Here is a 20,894-nt window from a genome sequence, read left to right as displayed (position 1 = left end):
CTTATTTTCTTCCGATTCTGACTATATAGTCAGAATCGGAAGAAAAGATCTTACCGTGTGTACACGGCCTAACAAAGACCTCACTAACTCAGATCTATCAATACCTATTCTCCATCTATACCTACATCAGGTTGTTCCAATTAATTTTATCGTTTAATCCATTAGGACAAATGACGGAATATCCACCTGGATTCCGTTAACAACAAAGCTTTCGCTCTGTCACCACCGCAAGGAGAATCAGGCACATGATCTATCATAAAGTGTTTTAGATCAGACAACGTATGACCCGCCCTCCTAAAATGGCGGGCTACAGGTTGATCACAAGACCTACCCTCAGATGACAACTGAATTGCCGACCTGTGGAGGGAGTGATTTCCAATTTCTAAAAAGGAGGTTTTTTTCATGGTCTCAGCAGACATAATGGAGGCCTAATAACATTTTCCTCCTCATTAGGCTTACCTGAGGTTTGCAATTCAGGGTTGTCATTACCAATTTCAGATGTTGCCGTTTGGTCTGTCCATGGCTCTAAGGATTTTCACCAAGGTGATGGCGGTAATGATGGTTCTCCGTCGCTAGTAAGGAGTCACAATTATCCCGTACTGGGACGGTCTCCTGATAACGGCGAGGTCAAGGAACCAGTTGGTGCAAAACATTGCACTCTCCCTGACCGTTCTTCATCAACATGGTTGGCTCATGAACTTGCCGGATTCACTGTTAGTCCCAACGACGCGGTTGTCGGGTTTGGGTATAATACTAGACAAAGAACTACAGAGATTTTTTTCTTCCACGGGAAAAGGTTCTGGAGATCCAGAGTCTGCTCAAACAAATTCCGAGACCAGCAAGAGTGTCAATTCATCAATACATTCGGTTGCTCGTAAAGATGGTTGCGGCCTACGAGGCCACTCAGTTTGGCAGGTGCCATGCCAGGGTGTTCCAGTGGGACCTGTTGGACAAGTGGTCCGGTTCCCACCTACACATACACCGGAGGATAATCCTGCCTTCCAAGACCAGAATCTCACTCCTGTGGTGGCTGCGCAGTTCTCACCTCCTAGAGGGGCGCAGGTTCGGGATCCAGGACTGGATCCTAGCAACCACGGATGCAAGCCTCCGAGGCGGGAGGGCAGTCACACAGGGGGGAAAACTTCCAAGGAAGATGGTCAAGTTAGGAAACTTGTAACCACATAAACGGTCTAGAGCTAAGGGCCGTTTACAACGTTTTCTACAAACGAAGAGCAGAACAGCAATGGCAGAAACCACAAGGATTTTCCGCTGGGCAGAAAAACTTACATACGATCTGTCGGCGATGTTTGTTCCAAGAGTGGACAACTGAGAAGCAGACTTCCTCAGCAGGCACGATCTCCATCCAGGAGAGGGGAGACCTCCTCCAAGTAGTCTTCGAAGAGGTGATATGTCGTTGGGATTTCCTCAAGTAGGAATGATGGCATCTCGTCTCAACAAGAAGCTTCAGAGTTCCAGGTCAAGGGACCCTAAAACAGGAACAGTGAATACACTGGTGACACCATGGGTGTTTCAGTCAGTATATGTATTCCCAACGTTTTCTCTCGTTCCAAAAGTTCTGGGAGCATAAAAAGGAAATTCGAGCGAGCCTCATGGTCCCAGACTGGCCAAGGGGAGCTTGGTATCCAGATCTCAGGAATTACTCATAGGAGATCCCTGGCTTTTTCCTTTGCGCGAGGACCTGTTGCGACAGGGGCCGTGCGTGTATTAGAACGTACCGCGGCTACGTTTGACGACATGGCGGTTGACCGCCAAATCCTAGTCCGTAAGGGTATTCCCACGGAATTAGTTCTCCACACTTATTCGGGCTAGAAAAGGGGTAACGTATAAACATTACTGCCGTATTTGGAGAAAATAAGTTTCTTGGTGTGAATCCAAGAAGACTCCTACGGCGGAGTTTTTCAACTAGGACGTTTTCTCCGTTTTCTACAAGCAGGTGTGGATGCGGGCCTAAACTTGGGTTCAATTAAAATCGGCCTTAGCGTGTTTCTTTCAGAATAAATTGGACTCCCTTCCAGAAGTTCAGACTGTCGTGAAGGGCGTGTTGCACATCCAATCTCCATTTGTGCCTCAGTGGCACCATGAGCTCTTAATAGGATGTTGCAGTTCCTTCAATCGCTTTGGTTTGAACCTTTAAGTAAGGAGGAGTGAGTTTCCTCACTTGGAAAGTGGTCGTCAGGTTGGCCTTGGCATACGCAAGGCGAGTGTCTGAGTTAGCGGCCTGATCTCACAAGAGACCTTATTTGATCTTCCATGAAGATAGAGCAGAGTTGGAAACTCGCCTACAATTTCTACCGAAGGTGGTTTCTTCTTTCCACACGTACCAACCTTTGTGGTGCCTGTGACTACTGACGCCTTTGCTGAGTCGATGTCTCTGCAGGTGGTCAGAGTTTTGAAAATTTATGTCGCCAGTACGGCTCCGTTTAGGAACACAGGCTCTGTTTGTCCTGTTTGCTCCCAACGAGATTGGGTGTCCTGCTTCCAAGCAGACAGTTGCGCGCTGGATCTGTGGTACGATTCAGCATGCTCATTTCACAGCAGGATTGCCGTTACCGAAATAGGTGAGGGCCCATTCTACTAGAAAGGTGGGCTCATCCGGGGCGGTTGAACGGGGAGTCTCGGCATTGCAACTTTGCCGAGCAGCTTTAGCAAACAATTTGGCTAAGTAATACAGTTTAATACCTTGGCCGAGGTTGACCTCACGTTTGGTCATTCGGTACTGCAGAGTCGTCCGCACTCTCCCGCCCATTCTAGAGCTTTGGCATAACCCCATGGTTCTTGATGTGACCCCAGCATCCTCTAGGACGTATGAGAAAATAGGATTTTAATACCTACCGGTAAATCCCTTTCTCTTAGTCCGTAGAGGATGCTGGGCGCCTGTCCCAGTGCGTACTATGGGGGTAATTCCAAGTTGATCGCAGCAGGAAATTCTTTAGCAGTTGGGCAAAACCATGTGCACTGCAGGGGGGGGGGGGGGGGGCAGATTTAACATGTGCAGAGAGAGATAGATTTGGGTGTGGTGAGTTCAATCTGCAATCTTAAATGCAGTGTAAAAATAAAGCAGCCAGTATTTACCCTGCACAGAAACAAAATAACCCACCCAAATCTAACTCTCTCTGCGAATGTTATATCTGCCCCCCCCCCCCCTGCAGTGCACATGGTTTTGCCCAACTGCTAAAAAATTTCCTGCTGCGATCAACTTGGAATTACCCCCTATATCTGCAGTGATTAATTGTGGTTACTCACATGTTGTGTTACGTTTATTGTCAGCCAGGTGCTGCAATTGTTCATGCCGTTGGCTTGTATTCTGTGGAATGCCACGTTTAGCGGCATGCTTGAGGTGTGAGCTGGTAAGATGCTCACCGTGGTTTAACAATAATTCCTTTGCTCGAAATGTCCGTCTCCCTGGGCACAGTTCCTATAACTGGGGTCTGGAGGAGGGGCATAGAGGGAGGAGCCAGTTCACACCCATTCAAAGTCTTAAAGTGCCCTTATCTCCTGCGGATCCCGTCTATACCCCATGGTTCTTGATGTGACCCCAGCATCCTCTACGGACTAAGAGAAAAGTATTTACCGGTAGGTATTAAAATCCTATTTTTTTAACTATTCTTTGGTCGAATGACTTGTGTGCTTCGGGTCATTGTCTTGCTGCATGACCCATGTTCTCTTGAGATGCAGCTCATGGACAGATGTCCTGATATTTTCCTTTAGAATATTCTTGTATAATTCAGAAGTCATTGTCCCATCAATGATGGCAAGTTGTCCTGGGCCAGATACAGCAAAACAGGACCAAACCATGATACCACCACCACAGTGTTTTACAAATGGTATTTATGCTGGAATGCAATGTTCTCCTTTCTCCAAACACTGCTAGGTAGCTGCAGCGCCTGGCTACTTTTCACATAGGTAGCTGGGCAGTGCTGCAGTTTTCCCGTACCTTTGCACGTTCCACCCATCCTGGCTTCGCCTTCTGTGTCCGCAGCATCGGAAGAGCTGCAGTTTTTGGGCGGGAGGAGGTAGGGGGAAGCTGCTGCGGAACAACGTAAGTATAACCTAGCGCGCACATACACACACACACAAACTTATACACTGACACCTCCCTCCCCTTCACTGCCATATTGTGTAACAGGGTACTCTGCCTGGAATAATGTGTAAAATGGAGCTCTGTGGCGTAATGTGTAAAAGGGGGCTCTGCCTAGCGTAATATGTAAATGGGGGCTCTGCCTGGAGTAATGTGTAAAAGGGGCTCTGCCTTGAGTAATGTGTAAAAGGGGGCTTGCCTGGCATAATGTGTAAAAGTGGCACTACTGTTTGTCATAATTTGAATAATGGAGTCTACTGTGCTGCTTAATATGAATTGGTATAATTGTGACCACACCCCTTCCCCATGAAGCCATGCCCCTATTTTTGCAGCCGCCTTCGGCCATGCACTGTCCCTATTTTACTTATGGGGGGGTACAAATTCTCTTTCTGGGCACCAAAATTGTATTAAGGTCCTGTGGTAGTTTCAGAACAGAATGTACCATATATTCACCAGTCAAGACTATTGTTGTAATTGCAGATGATGATACTGTCTTTATAGTTATTTGAAGAGGTTTGATACAGTTGGTGTGCAATAAGTTTCCAGATGTACAGAATGTATTATATTTACAAACAAAGTGAACATTACATTTTTTTTTAAGTATTCGCCAGAGGAGTTTTTGCAAAGTTGTATGCGCTCAAACCAAAGCAGGTATGTCTTCTACTTGCTGGATGAAGGTCTCAACTGCAGCTTCCAGTGACTTAAAACGAATCCCACGCATCTTGTGCTTGATCTGTGGGAACACAAAAGTCACAGGGGTCCAGGTCTGGACTGTAGGCAGATGACCAAACTCCTGGATGCATTCATGAGCCAGAAAATATACCACTTTTCTGGAATTGTGGCTAGGTGCATTGTCGTGATGGAGAAAAGCACCACAAGCACGAGTTCTTGGACTGTGCCTGGAAATGGCTTCCAGCACTTGCGGCAGGTATTGGTTGGCGTACCAGTCCCCAGTGATTGTGGGCTGCTGCACACTAAATAGTACTTGCAACATTACTTGAAAACTATATGGTAATAGAAATTCTGAGATTTGTTGCATATATTTGCAAATACATGGTAAGCTGCCGAGCCGCTTCACGGCTTCTCTGATTATTGGCAGTCCCTACACTGTATGTTAACAATGCCCATTTAGGGCCATTTAATTGTCTATTGTAAGACCTCAGGATAAAGGTCCATACAGAAATATATCCAAATTGATGGCTAGCTTACCTATGAGCAGCACCTGGGATCTCCAAGTAGCACTACAGGAACCAGCATGCCTTCCAAACGCTGATTCCATATAATACCGTCCACAACTGCAAACACAGTGATAGCTGCTCAGTCAGTCTGGCAGCGCTTACAGATGGAGCCACGCTAATCGTGGCTCTGTCTGTGGCTAGGTGTGCTCCGCTGGGAACGAATGGGATGCGCGAGCGTCGTAGACGTGCATGCGTCCCATTCGCTTTGAGAATGTCAATGAGCGTGGCTCCATCTGTAGGTCAGTGCATGAAAGGGAGGTGGAGGGGGTCACAGAAAACAGAAATAGGAGTGCTTGTATCCCCCCGCACACTAAATAGTACTTGCAACATTACTTGAAAACTATATGGTAATAGAAATTCAGAGATATTTGTTGCATATATTTAAGCCAGGTCTGCCCCTGCTAGTCTACAAGCCAGGGCTGCCAGGCTGCTCTCATGTCATTCTCATACACACACATACATGTCATACACCCAATAATGTCACACTCATATACACTCACGCAATCACACACTCCTTCTCTAGACACTAGACCTCACAACACCGGGCAGTTAATGTTTTAATGAAAAATGACTTCAGCTAGGATAGGATGGTGGCAAATCGCCAAAATTGTTAAATTATTGCAGGCAATTGTTTTTGGTAGGTTCCCTAACAAACCTCAATTGGGTGTGGATCATTAGGTCGACCTAGATTGGGTTGACAGCCACTAAGTTGACCCCATATGGTCAACATGCACATGATCGACGGGGTCATTTGGTTGAAATGTAAAACGTAGACACCTGAAATAGTCGACACAGGTTTTTATTTTTGGATGTCATCTTGTATGTTGAGCCATGTTAAAGCCAAATGAGTGTAAATGTGTACACTCGCAGGCTCGCTTTGCTTCTGGCAAGGCTCTGCTACCACTGCACTCGGCACAGGTTACTATTCCCAATCATAGCCAACTGTAAAGCATGAAAAAGTTGAAAAAAACAACTTGTCAACCATTCTCATGTCGACCATTTCAACCTGTCATCCTTAAGCACTGTTGACCTTTGACTGTCGACCTGTCATCCATATACCCTGCAATTACACCCTTGGCCCACACTGGTGTTTACTTTTTTTAGTTGGGGCAGAGTATGATGCTTGTGTGTAATATGTTGACCATATTGTGTCTTTGTTGTGTTGAACCATTATTTTCTCTGGCAGGGTCCACAGGTTATCCACAGGATAACATTGGGATATGATGAAGTGACAGCGGATTTGCAGCAATCGGTCAAAGCTTTTCGGCCTCCCAGCATGCAGCGGGCCCGTCCATATATCCCCGCCTCCTGGCTCAGACAAATCAGTTTTTTGTTTGTTGCGGCAGGAGCCGGAACATGGTCAATGGGCTGCTGGTTTTTAGCAGCCATAAGCTTTCTTATTTTATTTTTATAGTCTTACTATTTTTTTTGAGTGATATTTTTAAAAAGCGTCTTATACGTATCTTCGGAAGAGTTACACCAGCAACTCTCCGCCGGGCCGCGAAAACGCTTACCCACGAGTACAGTGCTGTTTCGGTGGGCGTCTGTGTCGGATATACTAGCAGGTCCAGCAGACGTTACCAGGCTGCCTTACTGGAAGGTGAGACATCGGTTCCGCTTATGACATACCTATATTCATTGGTGCAGTGAACGGAAAATGGACCCTAGGTCTTTCAGAGTTTCCAGGGTTTTGGCATTCCTTCAGGCAGGAATTGATAAAGGTGGCTTCCTTGAGAGTGCAAGTGTCAGCATTGACTGTATGGTTCCAAAAGAAAATTACCAACTTACAGGATGTGCGTACTTTTTTCCAGGGAATGCTGCGCATTCAACCTCCTTTTGTCCCTCCTACAGTGCCTTGGGACTTAAATTTAGTCCTAAAGGCCCTTCAAGTTGCCCCAATTTTGAACCACTTAATAAAGTGAATATTAAATGGTTGACCGCTAAAGTTCTCTTTCTACTGGCCATGGCGTCAGCTAGAAGAGTATCAGATTTAAGGACATTGTTATGTCGTCCTCCATTTCTGATCTTTTATCCAGACAGAGCGGTTCTCAGAACTAAATCTGGGTATCTTCCCAAGGTGGTGTCTAAATTTCACCTTAACAAAGAAATTGTAGTCCCGGCTTTCCAAGGGCGGACCTTTCTGTGGGAGATGCATCGCTGGACGTGGTCCGTGCCTTTAGGATATACGTCGATTGTACCAGTACCATCAGAAAGACAGATTCTCTCTTCATTCTCTACGGATTTCACAAGAGAGGATGGCCTGCTGATAAGCAGACACTGGCGAGGTGGCTTTGGATGATTATTTCAGAAGCATATTATCACGCTGATCTCCCTGTTCCGGCTAATGTTTCTGCTCACTCTACTCGAAAGGTAGATCCATCATGGGCAGCACAATGTGGTGCTTCAGCAGAACAGATGTGTAAGGCAGCCACATGATCTTCCATTAACACATTCATTAGACATTATGCCGTGGATACCTTTGCCTCTCAGGGCGCTGACTTTGGCCGAAGTATTCTCCTGTCCAATCAGGAGCGTCCCCACCACTAAATTGCTTTGGGAAATCCCAATGTTATTCTGTGGATAACCTGTGTACCCTGCCGGAGAAATATACGTTATGGTAAGAACTTACCGTTTATAATGGTATTTCTTCTAAGTCCACGGGATCCACAGGGATCCTACCCTGATGCACCTGATTTGAGGATCCTTTTACTCACTAACCGCTTCCTTCTTGTACGGAAGGGTGTGCATGTGTGTTCTTCTCGCCTGATTAGGGCTATCTATGATGCTACTTCCTAAAGCTTTGGGAAAACAACTGGTTTGTCTGAGCCAGGAGGCGGGGGGGTATATGTGGACGGGCACGTTGCATGCTGAGAGGCCGAAAAGCTTTGACCAATTGGTGCAAATCCGCTGTCGCTTCATCATATCCCAATGTTATCATGTGGATCTGGTGGACTTAGGAGAAATACCGTTATCAACGTATATTTTTTTAATTTTGTTCTATGACCCTAAAAAGTTGTAAGCACTCTATTTGAAAAGATGAGGGTATTTTTCAGCGATATTGAATGGAAAGGTTTGTTTTTAGGAAAAAATACTACGGAGAAATGGGAGGTACTAAAATTCCTGCTAGCTAAAAATACACTCAAATTTATTCCTACGAGCAGCAAAAAAAGGAATAAAAATCATAAACCGATGTGGCTTAACAAAAAGATAAAGGAACTTATGGGCAAGAAAAGGCGAGCATTTAAAAAATACAAATCCGACGGGGAAGCAGAGTCATTTCAGCACTATAAGGAATGTAACAAAATATGCAAAAAGGAAATGAGCGGCTAAAGTAGAAACTGAAAAACTAGTAGCAAAGGAAAGGAAAGCGAATCCCAAGAAATTCTTTAAATACATTAATAGCAAGAGATTAAAGAAGGAGAGTATAGGCCCTTTAAAAGACAAGTTGGGAGTCTTAAGCAAAAATAATAATGACATAGTGGACACACTAAATGAGTTTTTTTTCAACTGTATTTACTAGAGAGGACCCAATTCAGGGACTAACACATAATCTCAATAATGAGAATATCCCACTGATGGGTACTTATTTAAGCGAGGAAGTAGTCTGTGACCGATTAAAACATTTCAAGATTAATAAGTCACCAGGTCCCGATGGTATTCACCCAAGGGTTCTAATGGAGCTTCACTCTAAACTTGCAAAACCGCTATTTTTGATCTTTAAGGATTCAGTAATATCAGGTATGGTTCCCAAAGACTGGCGTATAGCGGAAGTAGTGCCTATATTCAAAAAGGGAAGTAAAGCTGAACCAGGTAATTATAGACCAGTTAGTCTTACATCTATAGTGGGTAAAGTATTCGAAGGTATTCTATGAGATAGTATTCAGAAGTTCCTTGAAGTCAATAAGGTCATTAAAAGGAATCAACATGGGTTTATGAAGGACAGATCCTGTCAAACCAACTTACTTGGCTTTTATGAAACAGTAAGCGCAAACCTAGATCAGGGTAAAGAGGTGGATGTAATCTTTTTAGATTTTGCCAAAGCATTCGACACTGTACCACACATGAGACTTATCTACAAGCTACAAGAATCAGGGCTAGGAAGCACAATATGCACTTGGGTCAAAAACTGGTTAGATAATAGGGAGCAGCGCGTTGTGGTTAATGGATCTTTTTCAACTTGGACTGAAGTACTAAGTGGTGTGCCGCAAGGCTCAGTATTATGACCACTATTGTTCAATATTTTCATTAACGACCTAACAGAAGGTCTAGAGAGCATGGTATCAATTTTTGCAGATGATACCAAATTGTGTAAAGTTATAAATGCGGAGGGGGATGCTGAGTCGCTTCAGAACAACTTAGTTAAATTAGAAGCTTGGGCAGCGAAATGGAGAATGCGTTTCGATACAGACAAGTGTAAGGTAATGCACTGTGGTAACAAGAACAAAAATAACACCTACCTACTAAATGGGGTAAAATTAGGGGATTCTGTATTGGAAAAGGACTTGGGTGTCCTCATAGATAGCAAACTAAGCAGTAGTACCCAAAGTAGGACTGCAGCAAAGAAGGCTAATAAGATATTAGCATGCATAAAACGGAGTATTGATGCTAGGGACGAAAGTATTATACTCCCGTTATATAAATCACTTGTGAAGCCACACCTTGAATACTGTGTACAATTCTGGGCACCTTACTACAAAAAGGATATCCTGGAGCTAGGAAAGGTTCAAAGGCAGGCGACCAAACTAATTAAGGGTATGGAGACGCTGGAATACGAGGAAAGGCTTGCAAGACTAGGCATGTTTACACTGGAAAAGAGGAGATTAAGAGGGGACATGATCAACATTTACAAATATATAAGGGGACAATATACAGATCTTGCGCAGGACCTGTTTTTGGTTAGATCAACACAGAGAACTCGTGGACACTCGCTCAGGTTAGGGGAGAGGAGATTCCGCACAATACTGCGTAAAGGCTTTTTTACAGTAAGGACGATACGTGTTTGGAATTCCCTGCCTGAGGGAGTTGTAATGGCCGACTCAGTCAACACCTTTAAGAATGGGTTAGATAAATTTCTAATGGATAAGGATATCCAGGGATACGGGGCATAGTCACACACTATGGTTTTTATAAAAAAGAGGGGTAAAACATAACGGCAGTCATCAACTTCAGTCAAAATTTTATACAAAATAATCGTGCATAGGAGACCACAAATAGGTTGAACTCGATGGACAATTGTCTTTTTTCAACCTTAGATACTATGTTACTATGTTACTATGTACTACTTTAATGAAATTGTTGGTTCACGGCTATTGCCCCTGGTTCCAAATCTTTACCGTGTCATAGTTTGCACTTTACAGATTTCATTGTTTCTACACTTTTGGTCTGATTCATTGTTGTATGCAATGCAGTAGCAGCTGGAATAGTTATTGCAGCCGCTACAGGCATATCATGCTAATCTTGTGTAAATCAACACCTCCTGCCGGCTCCAGTGATCCACTGCTGCATCCGAAGATGCAACATTGAATCACTTGCGTGATCATCAGCCACCTGTCTAACCCTCAGGTTACTCAGGATGTCCGGGCTGTTCAGACTTCTGGGGCCAGTAAATCTGCATCGGAATAAGCAGACCCTGGTCTCTACATGGGTCTGGGACTCCAGGTCGACACCAAAAAGGTCAACACACCTTAGGTCGACGTGGAAAGAGGTCGACATGAGTTTTTTATGTTTTTTTGGTGTCATTTTCTTTGTAGAGTGACCGGGAACCCCAATTAGTGCACCGCGTCCCCTCGCACATGCCATGCTTCGGGCAAGGTACCTCGCTCCGCTACCGATGCGCTCGGCACAGGTTACCGTTCCCAATCGTAGTCCACGTGGATCGTAAAGTATGAAAAAGTTCAAAAAGTGAAAAACTCATGTTGACCCTTCCCACGTCGACCTTGTTCATGTCGACCTTTTGTCCATAGCGACCTAAGGTGTGTCGACCAATTGGTGTCGATCTAAGGTGTGTCGACCTTTTTGGTGTCGAACTGGAGTCCGGATACCCTCTACACTCCCAGAAAACAAGTACAGCACGCTTCCGTTTTCGGGGGAAGCTGCCACCACCCTCTCTCCGCCCCCCAAAGGCACTGGCTGTGGCTTAGTGGGCACTATTTTTGGCGTTGCAGGACCCGTTCTGTACATGTGCACATGCACTGTACTTTCAACATGTAAGTTGTATGCCAACCATCGAGGTTTCATACAACTATGAATCAGGCTCTTTGGGATCATCTTACTAAGTGAAAGTACCAGCCAATCAGCTCCTAACTGCCGTATCACAGGCTGTGTTTGAAAAATGTCAGGAGCTGATTGGTTGGTAATTTATTATTCTCCACGTAATCTCTTTCCAAATCTTAGTAAATACATCCCTTTGTATTCTTTTAAGTAAGAATCTGAACACTTTTTGGGAAGGTTAAGTTTGAGCGCTCTGTGTAAATCCTGTTATTGCCTCTGAGCGTGACAGATATCGCTTTTTTAATTTGCAAGGAAAACTTTCTTTTAATTTTAATTAAGATATTTTTATCATGTTTATTTATGGTTCACAAAACTTTGCTTGCATTATTCCTGTATAACCAGATTTGCTTTTAAGGAAACGCACATAAAACCTTTCATCCATGGCTGGTAAGGTTGGTCCTTGCATTCACCAACATTTATTTATTTTGTTTTTTTTCCTCTCCATCATGGCATATTCACAGCTTGGTGCTTCTCACATTCCGCTTACCTCTACCTCAAGACCTCCTAGCAATGTTATGCGCATCGCGAGTCCCTTAACATCCCATTCAAGCCGTTCAGAGTCTCCACACAAGAAAGAGATTGGCCTCCCCAAGAGTCAATCAGCTGAGAGCTACTCTTCCTCCTCCCGTTCAGCCGGCCGCAGGAAGCTGCCTATAACTCCCAATAATGGCGCCAAGTACCCTACTGTAATTCGAATATCAAAGTCCCAGGTGAATAAACTGATATGTCTGTAAGTCAGCCATCGCGTGGCTATCCATGTCATAGTGGTTGTGTTTTCCTAATTGTGACATCTGTTTGTCCCTTAAAGTGGGTCAGAATACTGGACATTAGGACATAGAAACCAAACAGACAAGTATAATGTAATTATATTTTTGATTCTCAAGGAGTTTTGGATTGAGCTCCATATTTGCCTTTAGAAAATATGTCCCACAAGCCCGTTTTTAAAGAATGAAAGTGGGTTTATAGAAAAGGATTATTTTGAGTGGAGGTGGTAGTGCCAGCTGTAAATGTAAATGTTGCTATCTTTGACACTCTCTAGTATAGGCTGGTGTGACACTAACCTTTCTCAAAAACAGTAGAGACACACAGATTAGTTGGTTTTACCAAGGAAGCAGAACACACACCAGCTTATTCTTGGTTGTCATCAGTGTTCACCTTATTTAATGCAGTAACTAGATGTTCCCAATGCAGCCTATTGTTTTCCTTCCTCTCTTCACCATTGCCCCATCTCCTTTTCTCCATCTCTCCCTCTCTCCCCTCATCTGTCTATTCCTCTTATCAGCACTTGCTTTTATTGTATAGATTATTCTTTGCATTACCTTTTTACTTTTAATCTTTACTATTGGACTTTTTAGGGCATACTCATGTTTTTTCCTTTTACAGAGTTTTTTTTTCTTTCTGTGTGTGTGTAATCCCTGTGTGCCCTATTATTTTCTTCTATACTGTTATATACATGTTTGTTTGTGGATAGGAAACAATGACAAAAAAATGCTGAAAAGCGCCTCAAATTCTAATACCCAAAATTGTGGGTGTTGTGATAGAAATTGCTCTGTCACGTGCGCTGCCACAGAACACTGTGTGTGTGTTCAATTAGGGATAAGTATAGAAAAGAAGAAATGGCTGCGCAATGTGTTAGAGCAAATTAAGAGCTGACGTGTAAACAGTATAAAATGATTTATTATGTTAATAACATTGAATTTAACACATTAAGAATCAATAATCCAACTGATACAAATAATATTATAAAACCAGGATTTAGATGCAAGCCACCTTGAAATTATGGATATATATGCTGGAGGTTATAACTTTGGATATTGGTGAGAAAACAAGTCCAATTGAATCTCCATATAAAAGTCCATAGTCAGGTAAGCAGCTGATCAACAGATGTCTATTGTTAAATGCCGTAATGGAGATCTCAGTGCGGCAATAGAGAAAACTGCTGTGTAAGTGATTTTATACCTCTCCGAGGGCTGGTCCCGACCGAGCGTCCTCGGTCGTATGTTCCTGCAATGCCCAGTGCTTGATAATGCAGCAGAGGAGAGAACGTACTGTCACCGGATTGATATGTGGTGTTTATCGGCGGCGTGCTGGTAGAGGTCACCGGCGGCAAATGGAGAAGCCGGGACGGGAGCCAAGTTGTCAGTGGCTCGGACAGCAGCTTGCTACCTGTGTGGTTGGTAGAATCAAGGTGTGCAGAAAGGCGGGGACCAGGGTTAGGCTGTGGGGGAGGGAGGGTTAGGTTTACGCTCTGGGGACGGTTAGGGTTATGCACCCCCAGGGATGGTTAGGGTTAGGCTGCAGGAGGGCACAGTTAGGGTCAGGCTGCGGGTAAGAAGGGTTAGGGATTAGGGGTAGCATACTTACCTGCCTACCAAGTGTCGGGATCCTGAGCGTTGGGAGGCCGCTGTCTGGATTCTGACTGCCAGCATCCCAAGCGCTGGGATCCCAATACCAACCCTTTAGTACATTGGGGCTAATTCAGACCTGATCAGGTCTGGACTGCGTATGCGCCAGCGCCACAGTGCACCGGCGCATGCCAGACAGCCGGCGGCTTTCTTATTCCTGCAATCGCCTCTGCCTGATTGACAGGCAGAGGCGGTCGCTGGGCGGGAGGGTGTGTGCCGGCGGTATCCGTGCCCGCTATGTGACGTCACACACAGCCGCTGCTACCCGAGCAGCGACGAGTAGCTCCCTGCCAGCACGCAGGAGTTGCTCTGGCTGGGAGCTACTCCTGAGGTACAAAAGCATCTCCACTGTGCGATGCTTTTGTACTTGTGCAATGGCCTGACATGCGGGGGGGACTAGCCCTGTGCTGGGCGCCCCCCCCACACACATCTGTGTGACTGATCATAGATGTGCTAAAATTTAGCACATCTCTGATCAGGTCTGAATCACCCCCATTGACCATTACTATCCATAACCTATCTGAAGCTGGAGCTAGATTGTTTGGGTTCACTGGGAATATTAATACCTAAATATTTAAATGTGTCTGCTCTTGCAATACTATGTTGAAAAACTTGCTGATAACAGTTTGTATGGAATAAAATAGATTTAGTCCAATTTATATGCAGGCCATAAAAACATCCAGATTTACACTATATGGACAAAAGTATTTGGCCACACATGTTAATTATTTAATTCAGGTGTTTCAGTCAGACCTGTTGCCACAGGTGTAAAACATCAAGCACCTAGCCATGCAGTCTTCATTTGCAAACATTTGTGATACAAAATGGGTCGTTCCGAAGAGCTCAGTGACTTCATGCGTGGTGCTGTGATAGGATGCCATCTTTCCAATGAGATGGTTTGTGAAATTTCATCCCTACTGGATATTCCACGGTCAACTGTAAGTGATATTATAAGAAAGTGGAAGCGTTTAGGAACAACAGCAACTCAACCACGAAGCAGAAGTCCACATGAAAGCACAAAGTGGGGTCAACGACTGCTAAGGCACTGGTGCATAGAAGTCTCCAACGCTCTGCTGATTCCGTAGCTGAAGAGTTCCGAACGTCCAATGGCATTACTGTTAGCACAAAAACTGCGGCAGGAGCTTAATGGAATGGGTTTCCATGGCCGAGCAGCTGCATGCAAGCCTCACACCAAGTGCAATGCCAAGCGTTGGATGAAGTGGTGTAAAGCACACCGATACTGGACTGTGGAAACGTGTTGTGTGGATCCACGCTTCTCTGTTTTGCAGTCTGGGTTTGACGGATGCTGGGAGATCGTTAACTGCCTGTCTACATTATGCCAACTGTGAAGATTGGTGTAAGAAGGATAATGGTATTGGGCTGTTTTTCAGGGTTTGGGCTAGGCCACTTATCTCCAGTGAATGGCAATCTAAATGCTTCAGCATACCAAGACATTTTGGACAATGCTATGCTTCCAGCTGTATGGCACAAGTTCGGGGATGGCCCTTTTCTATTCCAACATGACTGTGCCCCAGCAAAGACTATAAAAATATGGTTTGATGAGTTCAGTGTGGAAGAACTTGACTTGCCTGCACAGATCCCTGACCTCACTCAGCCCAACTGAACACCTTTGGGATGAATTGGAACAGAGATTGCGAGCCAGGCTTACTCGTCCGACATCTGTGCCTAACCTCATAAATGCTATACAGAATGAATGGCCACAAATTCCTACAGAAACACTCCAAAATCTTGTGGAAAGCCTTCCAAGAAGACTGTAAGCTGTTACAGCTGCAAAAGGGGGACCAGATCCATATTAAAGTATATGTATTTGAATAGAATGTCATTACAGTCCCTGTTGTTGTAATGGTCAGGGGTCCAAATACTTTTGTCCATATAGTGTATCTTCTGATAATCTAGACCAGGAGTGGGCAAACTGAGACAATCCAGCTGATATGGAACAAAATATCCCAGCATGTCTTTCCATGTTTTTGTTGTTAGGGCATGATAAGATGGTAAGGCATGTTGGGATATATAGACCAACTGCAACTGGAATGCCACAGGTTGCCTACTCCTGATTTAGACAATGAGTCAAGATTTAATTTGTTGTATTAACATAATCTTCCACCCTTTAGTTCCTCAATACCCTAGAACTCTCTAATTAATACTGCAGTGGGAACAGTGATGACAACAAGGGTTATTGCTTTTGCTAAGCATAATTAATGGTGATATGATAATCAGTCCAAGCTTGAGGCTTGAAATATAGCAGCTGTACCCAAATGTAATGCTTTTGCAGCATCAACATTTCTCTTACGTCCTAGAGGATGCTGGGGACTCCGTAAGGACCATGGGAATAGACGGGCTCTGCAGGAGACATGGGCACTTTAAGAAAGACTTTAGGTATGGGTGTGCTTTAGGTATGGGTGTGCACTGGCTCCTCCCTCTATGCCCCTCCTCCAGACCTCAGTTTACTACTGTGCCCAGAGGAGACTGGGTGCATTACAGGGAGCTCTCCTGAGTTTCCTGAAAGAAAGTATTTTGTTAGGTTTTTTATTTTCAGGGAGCACTGCTGGCAACAGACTCCCTGCATCGTGGGACTGAGGAGAGAGAAGCAGACCTACTTCTGTGAGTTTCAAGGCCCTGCTTCTTAGGCTACTGGACACCATTAGCTCCAGTGGGAGTCAAAACACAGGTCTCACCCTGGAGTTCGTCCCCGAGCCGCGCCGCTGTCCTCCTCACAGAGTCGGAAGATAGAAGCCGGGTGAGTATGAGAAGAAAGAAGACTTCAGAGGCGGCAGAAGACTTCAGAACTTCACTGAGGTAACGCACAGCAGTTAAGCTGTGCGCCATTGCTCCCACACAGCACACACAAATGGCAGTCACTGTAAGGGTGCAGGGCGCAGGGGGGGGGGGCGCCCTGGGCAGCAATATAACCTCAATTTCTGGCAAAAGAAGATATATACAGCTAGGCACTGTATATATAAAGAGCCCCCGCCAGTTTTTTAATTATTTTTTAGCGGGACAGAAGCCCGCCGCTGAGGGGGCGGGGCTTCTTCCTCAGCACTCACCAGCGCCATTTTCTCCACAGCACAGCGCTGAGAGGAAGCTCCCCGGACTCTCCCCTGCTTATCCACAGTGAAAGAGGGTTTTAAAGAAGGGGGCACATAATTTGGCGCAGAAATAGATTACAGCGCTATCTGGGTTAACATATTGTGTTTTTTTTCGTGGGTCATATAGCGCTGGGTGTGTGCTGGCATACTCTCTCTCTCTGTCTCTCCAAAGGGCCTTGTGGGGGATCTGTCTTCAGATAAGAGGATTCCCTGAGTGTGTGGTGTGTCGGTACGCGTGTGTCGGCATGTCTGAGGGAAAAGGCTCTCATAGGGAGGAGGTGGAGTCAATGACTGTGGTGTCTCCGTCGGCAACACCGACACCTGACTGGTTGGATATGTGGAATGTTTTAGTGCTAATGTGATTTTATTGCACTGAGTCTAGGGAATGTACAGGTGTCAAACCCTGCCTTTCCCCTATGTCACAGGGACCTCCGGGGTCTCAAAAGCGCCCACTATCCAGAATAGTAGACACTGACACCGACACGGATTCTGACTCCAGTGTTGACTACGATGATGCAAAGTTACAGCCAGAATTGGCAAATAGTATTCAATATATGATTATTGTAATAAAAGATGTTTTGCATATCACAGAGAAACCCCCTGTCCCTGACACGAGGGTACACATGTATAGGCTATAGAAACCTGAGGTAACCTTTCCCCCATCTCATGAACGAGTTATTGAAAAGGCTTGGGAATCTCCAGACAAGAAACTGCAGATTCCCAAAAGGATTCTTAGGGTGTATCCTTTCCCGCTAAGGACAGGATACGGTGAGAATCTTCCCCAAGGGGGAAAAAAAGCGTGGACACCAAGATATGGCTACCCTCAGGGATCCTGCTGATCGCAAACAGCAGGCTACCTTAAAGTCCATTTACACACATTCTAGTACCTTACTCAGACCGGCAATAGTGTTGGCTAGAGTTTGTAGCGCTGTAACAGCGTGGATAGGTACCTTATCGAAGGAATCGGATACCCTGGATAAGAGTACCATTTTATTGTCCCGGGGTTATATTAACGATGCTGTCTTATATATGAGCATTGGCCTACTGGGTTCTAGAATCAACGCTATGTCGATTTCTGCTAGATGAGTCTTATGGACCCGGCAATGAACAGGTGATGCCGACTCAAAGAGGCATATGGAGGTTTTACCTTACAAGGGTGAGGAATTGTTTGGGGAAGGTCTCTCGGACCTGGTCTCCATAGCTACAGCTGGTAAATCAAAATGTTTGCCTTTTATTCCCTCACAACCTAAGAAAGCACCACATTATCAGATGCAGTCCTTTCGGTCACAGAGAAACAAGAAAGTACGAGGTGCGTCCTTTCTTGCCAGAGGTAAGGGCAGAGGAAAGAAGCTGCACAACACAGCTAGTTCCCAGGAACAGAAGTCCTCCCAGGCCTCTACAAAATCCACTGCATGACGCTGGGGCTCCGCTAAGGGAGTCCGCCCCAGTGGGGGCACGTCTTCGAATTTTCAGCCACATCTGGGTTCACTCACAGGTGGATCCCTGGGCAATAGAAATTGTTTCTCAGGGTGACCAGCTGGAATTCGAAGAGGTGCCTCCTCGCCGGTTTTTCAAATCGGCCCTGCTGACTTCTTCCCCAGAAAGGGAGATAATGGTAAATGCAATTCACAAATTGTATCTTCGACAGGTGGTGGTCAAGGTTCCCCTACTTCAACAAGGGAGGGGATATTACTCAACCCTGTTTGTAGTCCCGAAACCGGACGGTTCGGTCAGACCCATTTTAAATTAAAAAAAAAATCCCTGAACCTATACTTGAAAATATTCAAGTTCTAGATGGAATCGCTCAGGGCGTTCATCACCAACCTGGAAGGGGGGATTTTATGGTATCTCTGGACATAAAGGATGCGTACCTTCATTTTCCCATGTATCCACCTCATCAGGCGTACCTGAGATTTGCGGTACAGGATTGTCATTACCAATTTCAGATATTGCCGTTTGGGCTTTCCACAGCCCCGATCACCAAGGTAATGGCGCAAAAGAGGGTGCTCCTGCGCAAGCAGGGTGTCACAATTATCCCATACTTGGATGATCTCCTCATAAAAGCGAGATCAAGAGAGCAGTTGCTGAACAGCGTCTCACTTTCACTGAAGGTGTTACAGCAACACGGCTGGATTCTCAATATCCCGAAGTCGCAGTTGGTTCCTACGACTCGTCTGACCTTCTTGGGCATGATTCTGGATACAGACCAGAAAAGGGTTTATCTTCCGATAGAAAAAGCTCGGGAACTCATGACTCTGGTCAGGAACCTATTGAAGCCAAAACAGGTGTCAGTGCATCACTGCACTCAAGTCCTGGGAAAGATGGTGGCATCATACGAAGCCATTCCCTTCGGCAGGTTGAATGCAAGGACTTTCCAATGGGACCTGCTGGACAAGTGGTCCGGGTTACATCTACATATTCATCAGTTGATCACCCTGTCCCCAGAACCAGGGTATCTCTCCTGTGGTGGCTACAGAGTGCTCACCTTCTAGAAGGCCGCAGGTTCGGCAGTCAGGACTGGATCCTGGTGACCACGGACGTGAGCCTCCGAGGTTGGGGAGCAGTTACACAGGGAAGAAACTTCCAAGGTCTTTGGTCAAGTCAAGAGACTTGTCTTCACATCAACATCCTGGAACTGAGGGCCATATACAAAGCCCTACGTCAAGCGGAGACCTTACTCCGCGACCAACCAGTTCTGATCCAGTCCGACAACATCACCGCAGTGGCTCATGTAAACCGCCAAGGCGGCACAAAAAGCAGAGTGGCGGAAGCCGCCAGGATTCTTCACTGGGCAGAAAATCATGTAAGCGTACTGACACCAGTGTTCATTTCGGGAGTGGACAACTGGGAAGCAGACTTCCTCAGCAGACACGACCTGCATCCAGGAGAGTGGGGACTTCATCAGGAAGTCTTCGTACAGATTGCAAGTCAGTGGGGACTGCCCCAGATAGACATGATGGCGTCCCGCCTCAACAAAAAGCTACAGAGGTATTACGCCAGATCAAAAGACCCTCAGGCGGTAGCTGTAGACGCCCTAGTGACACCGTGGGTGTTCCAGTCAGTCTATGTGTTTCCTCCTCTTCCTCTCATACCCAAGGTGTTGAGAATAATAAGAAAAAGAAGAGTGAGAACAATTCTCATTGTTCCAGATTGGTCACGAAGGACCTGGTATCCGGATCTGCTGGAAATGCTTACAGAAGATCCGTGGCCTCTTCCTCTATGACAGGACCTGTTGCAACAGGGGCCCTGTCTGTTCCAAGACTTACCGCGGCCGCGTTTGACGGCATGGCGGTTGAACGCAGGATCCTAGCGGAAAAAGGCATTCCGGATGAGGTCATTCCTGTGGGGGCATGTGTATCTGGCACTGTGGGGTTATGTGTATCTGGCACTGTGGGGGCATATGTGTATCTGGCACTGTGGGGGCATATGTGTATCTGGCACTGTGGGGGCATGTATATCTGGCACTGTTGGGGCATGTGTATCTGGCACTGTGGGGGCATATGTGTATCTGTCACTGTGGGGGCATATCTGGTGCTGTGGGGACATGTATATCTAGCGCTGTGGGGGCATGTATATCTGGCTGTGGGGGTATATCTGGCACTGTGGGGGCATGTGTATTTGGCACTCTGGGGGGCATATCTGGCACTCTGGGGGCATATGTGTATTTGGCACTGTGGGGGACATGTGTATCTGGCACTGTGGGGACATGTATATCTGGCACTGTGGGGGCATATCTGGCACTGTGGGGGCATATCTGGCACTGTGGGGGCATGTG

General features: G+C 45.7%; 1 protein-coding gene across 3 annotated transcripts in view; it reads left to right on the top strand.

Moving 5' to 3' along the window:
• TTBK2 (tau tubulin kinase 2) overlaps positions 1-20,894 on the top strand; it is a 406,138-nt gene that overhangs the window by 358,416 nt on the left and 26,828 nt on the right. For 2 of the 3 annotated variants that reach the window (XM_063947656.1, XM_063947655.1), the window contains exon 14: positions 12,069-12,317. The exons of the other annotated variant lie outside the window; for it this stretch is intronic. In XM_063947656.1, the coding sequence (XP_063803726.1) occupies positions 12,069-12,317 (249 nt within the window). The remainder of the gene's footprint in view (positions 1-12,068; positions 12,318-20,894) is intronic. 3 annotated transcript variants of the gene reach the window in all.

This window comes from Pseudophryne corroboree, chromosome 12 (assembly GCF_028390025.1).
Source record: "Pseudophryne corroboree isolate aPseCor3 chromosome 12, aPseCor3.hap2, whole genome shotgun sequence".
Lineage (NCBI taxonomy): Eukaryota > Metazoa > Chordata > Amphibia > Anura > Myobatrachidae > Pseudophryne > Pseudophryne corroboree.
This window is presented reverse-complemented; position numbering and strand designations above follow the sequence as displayed.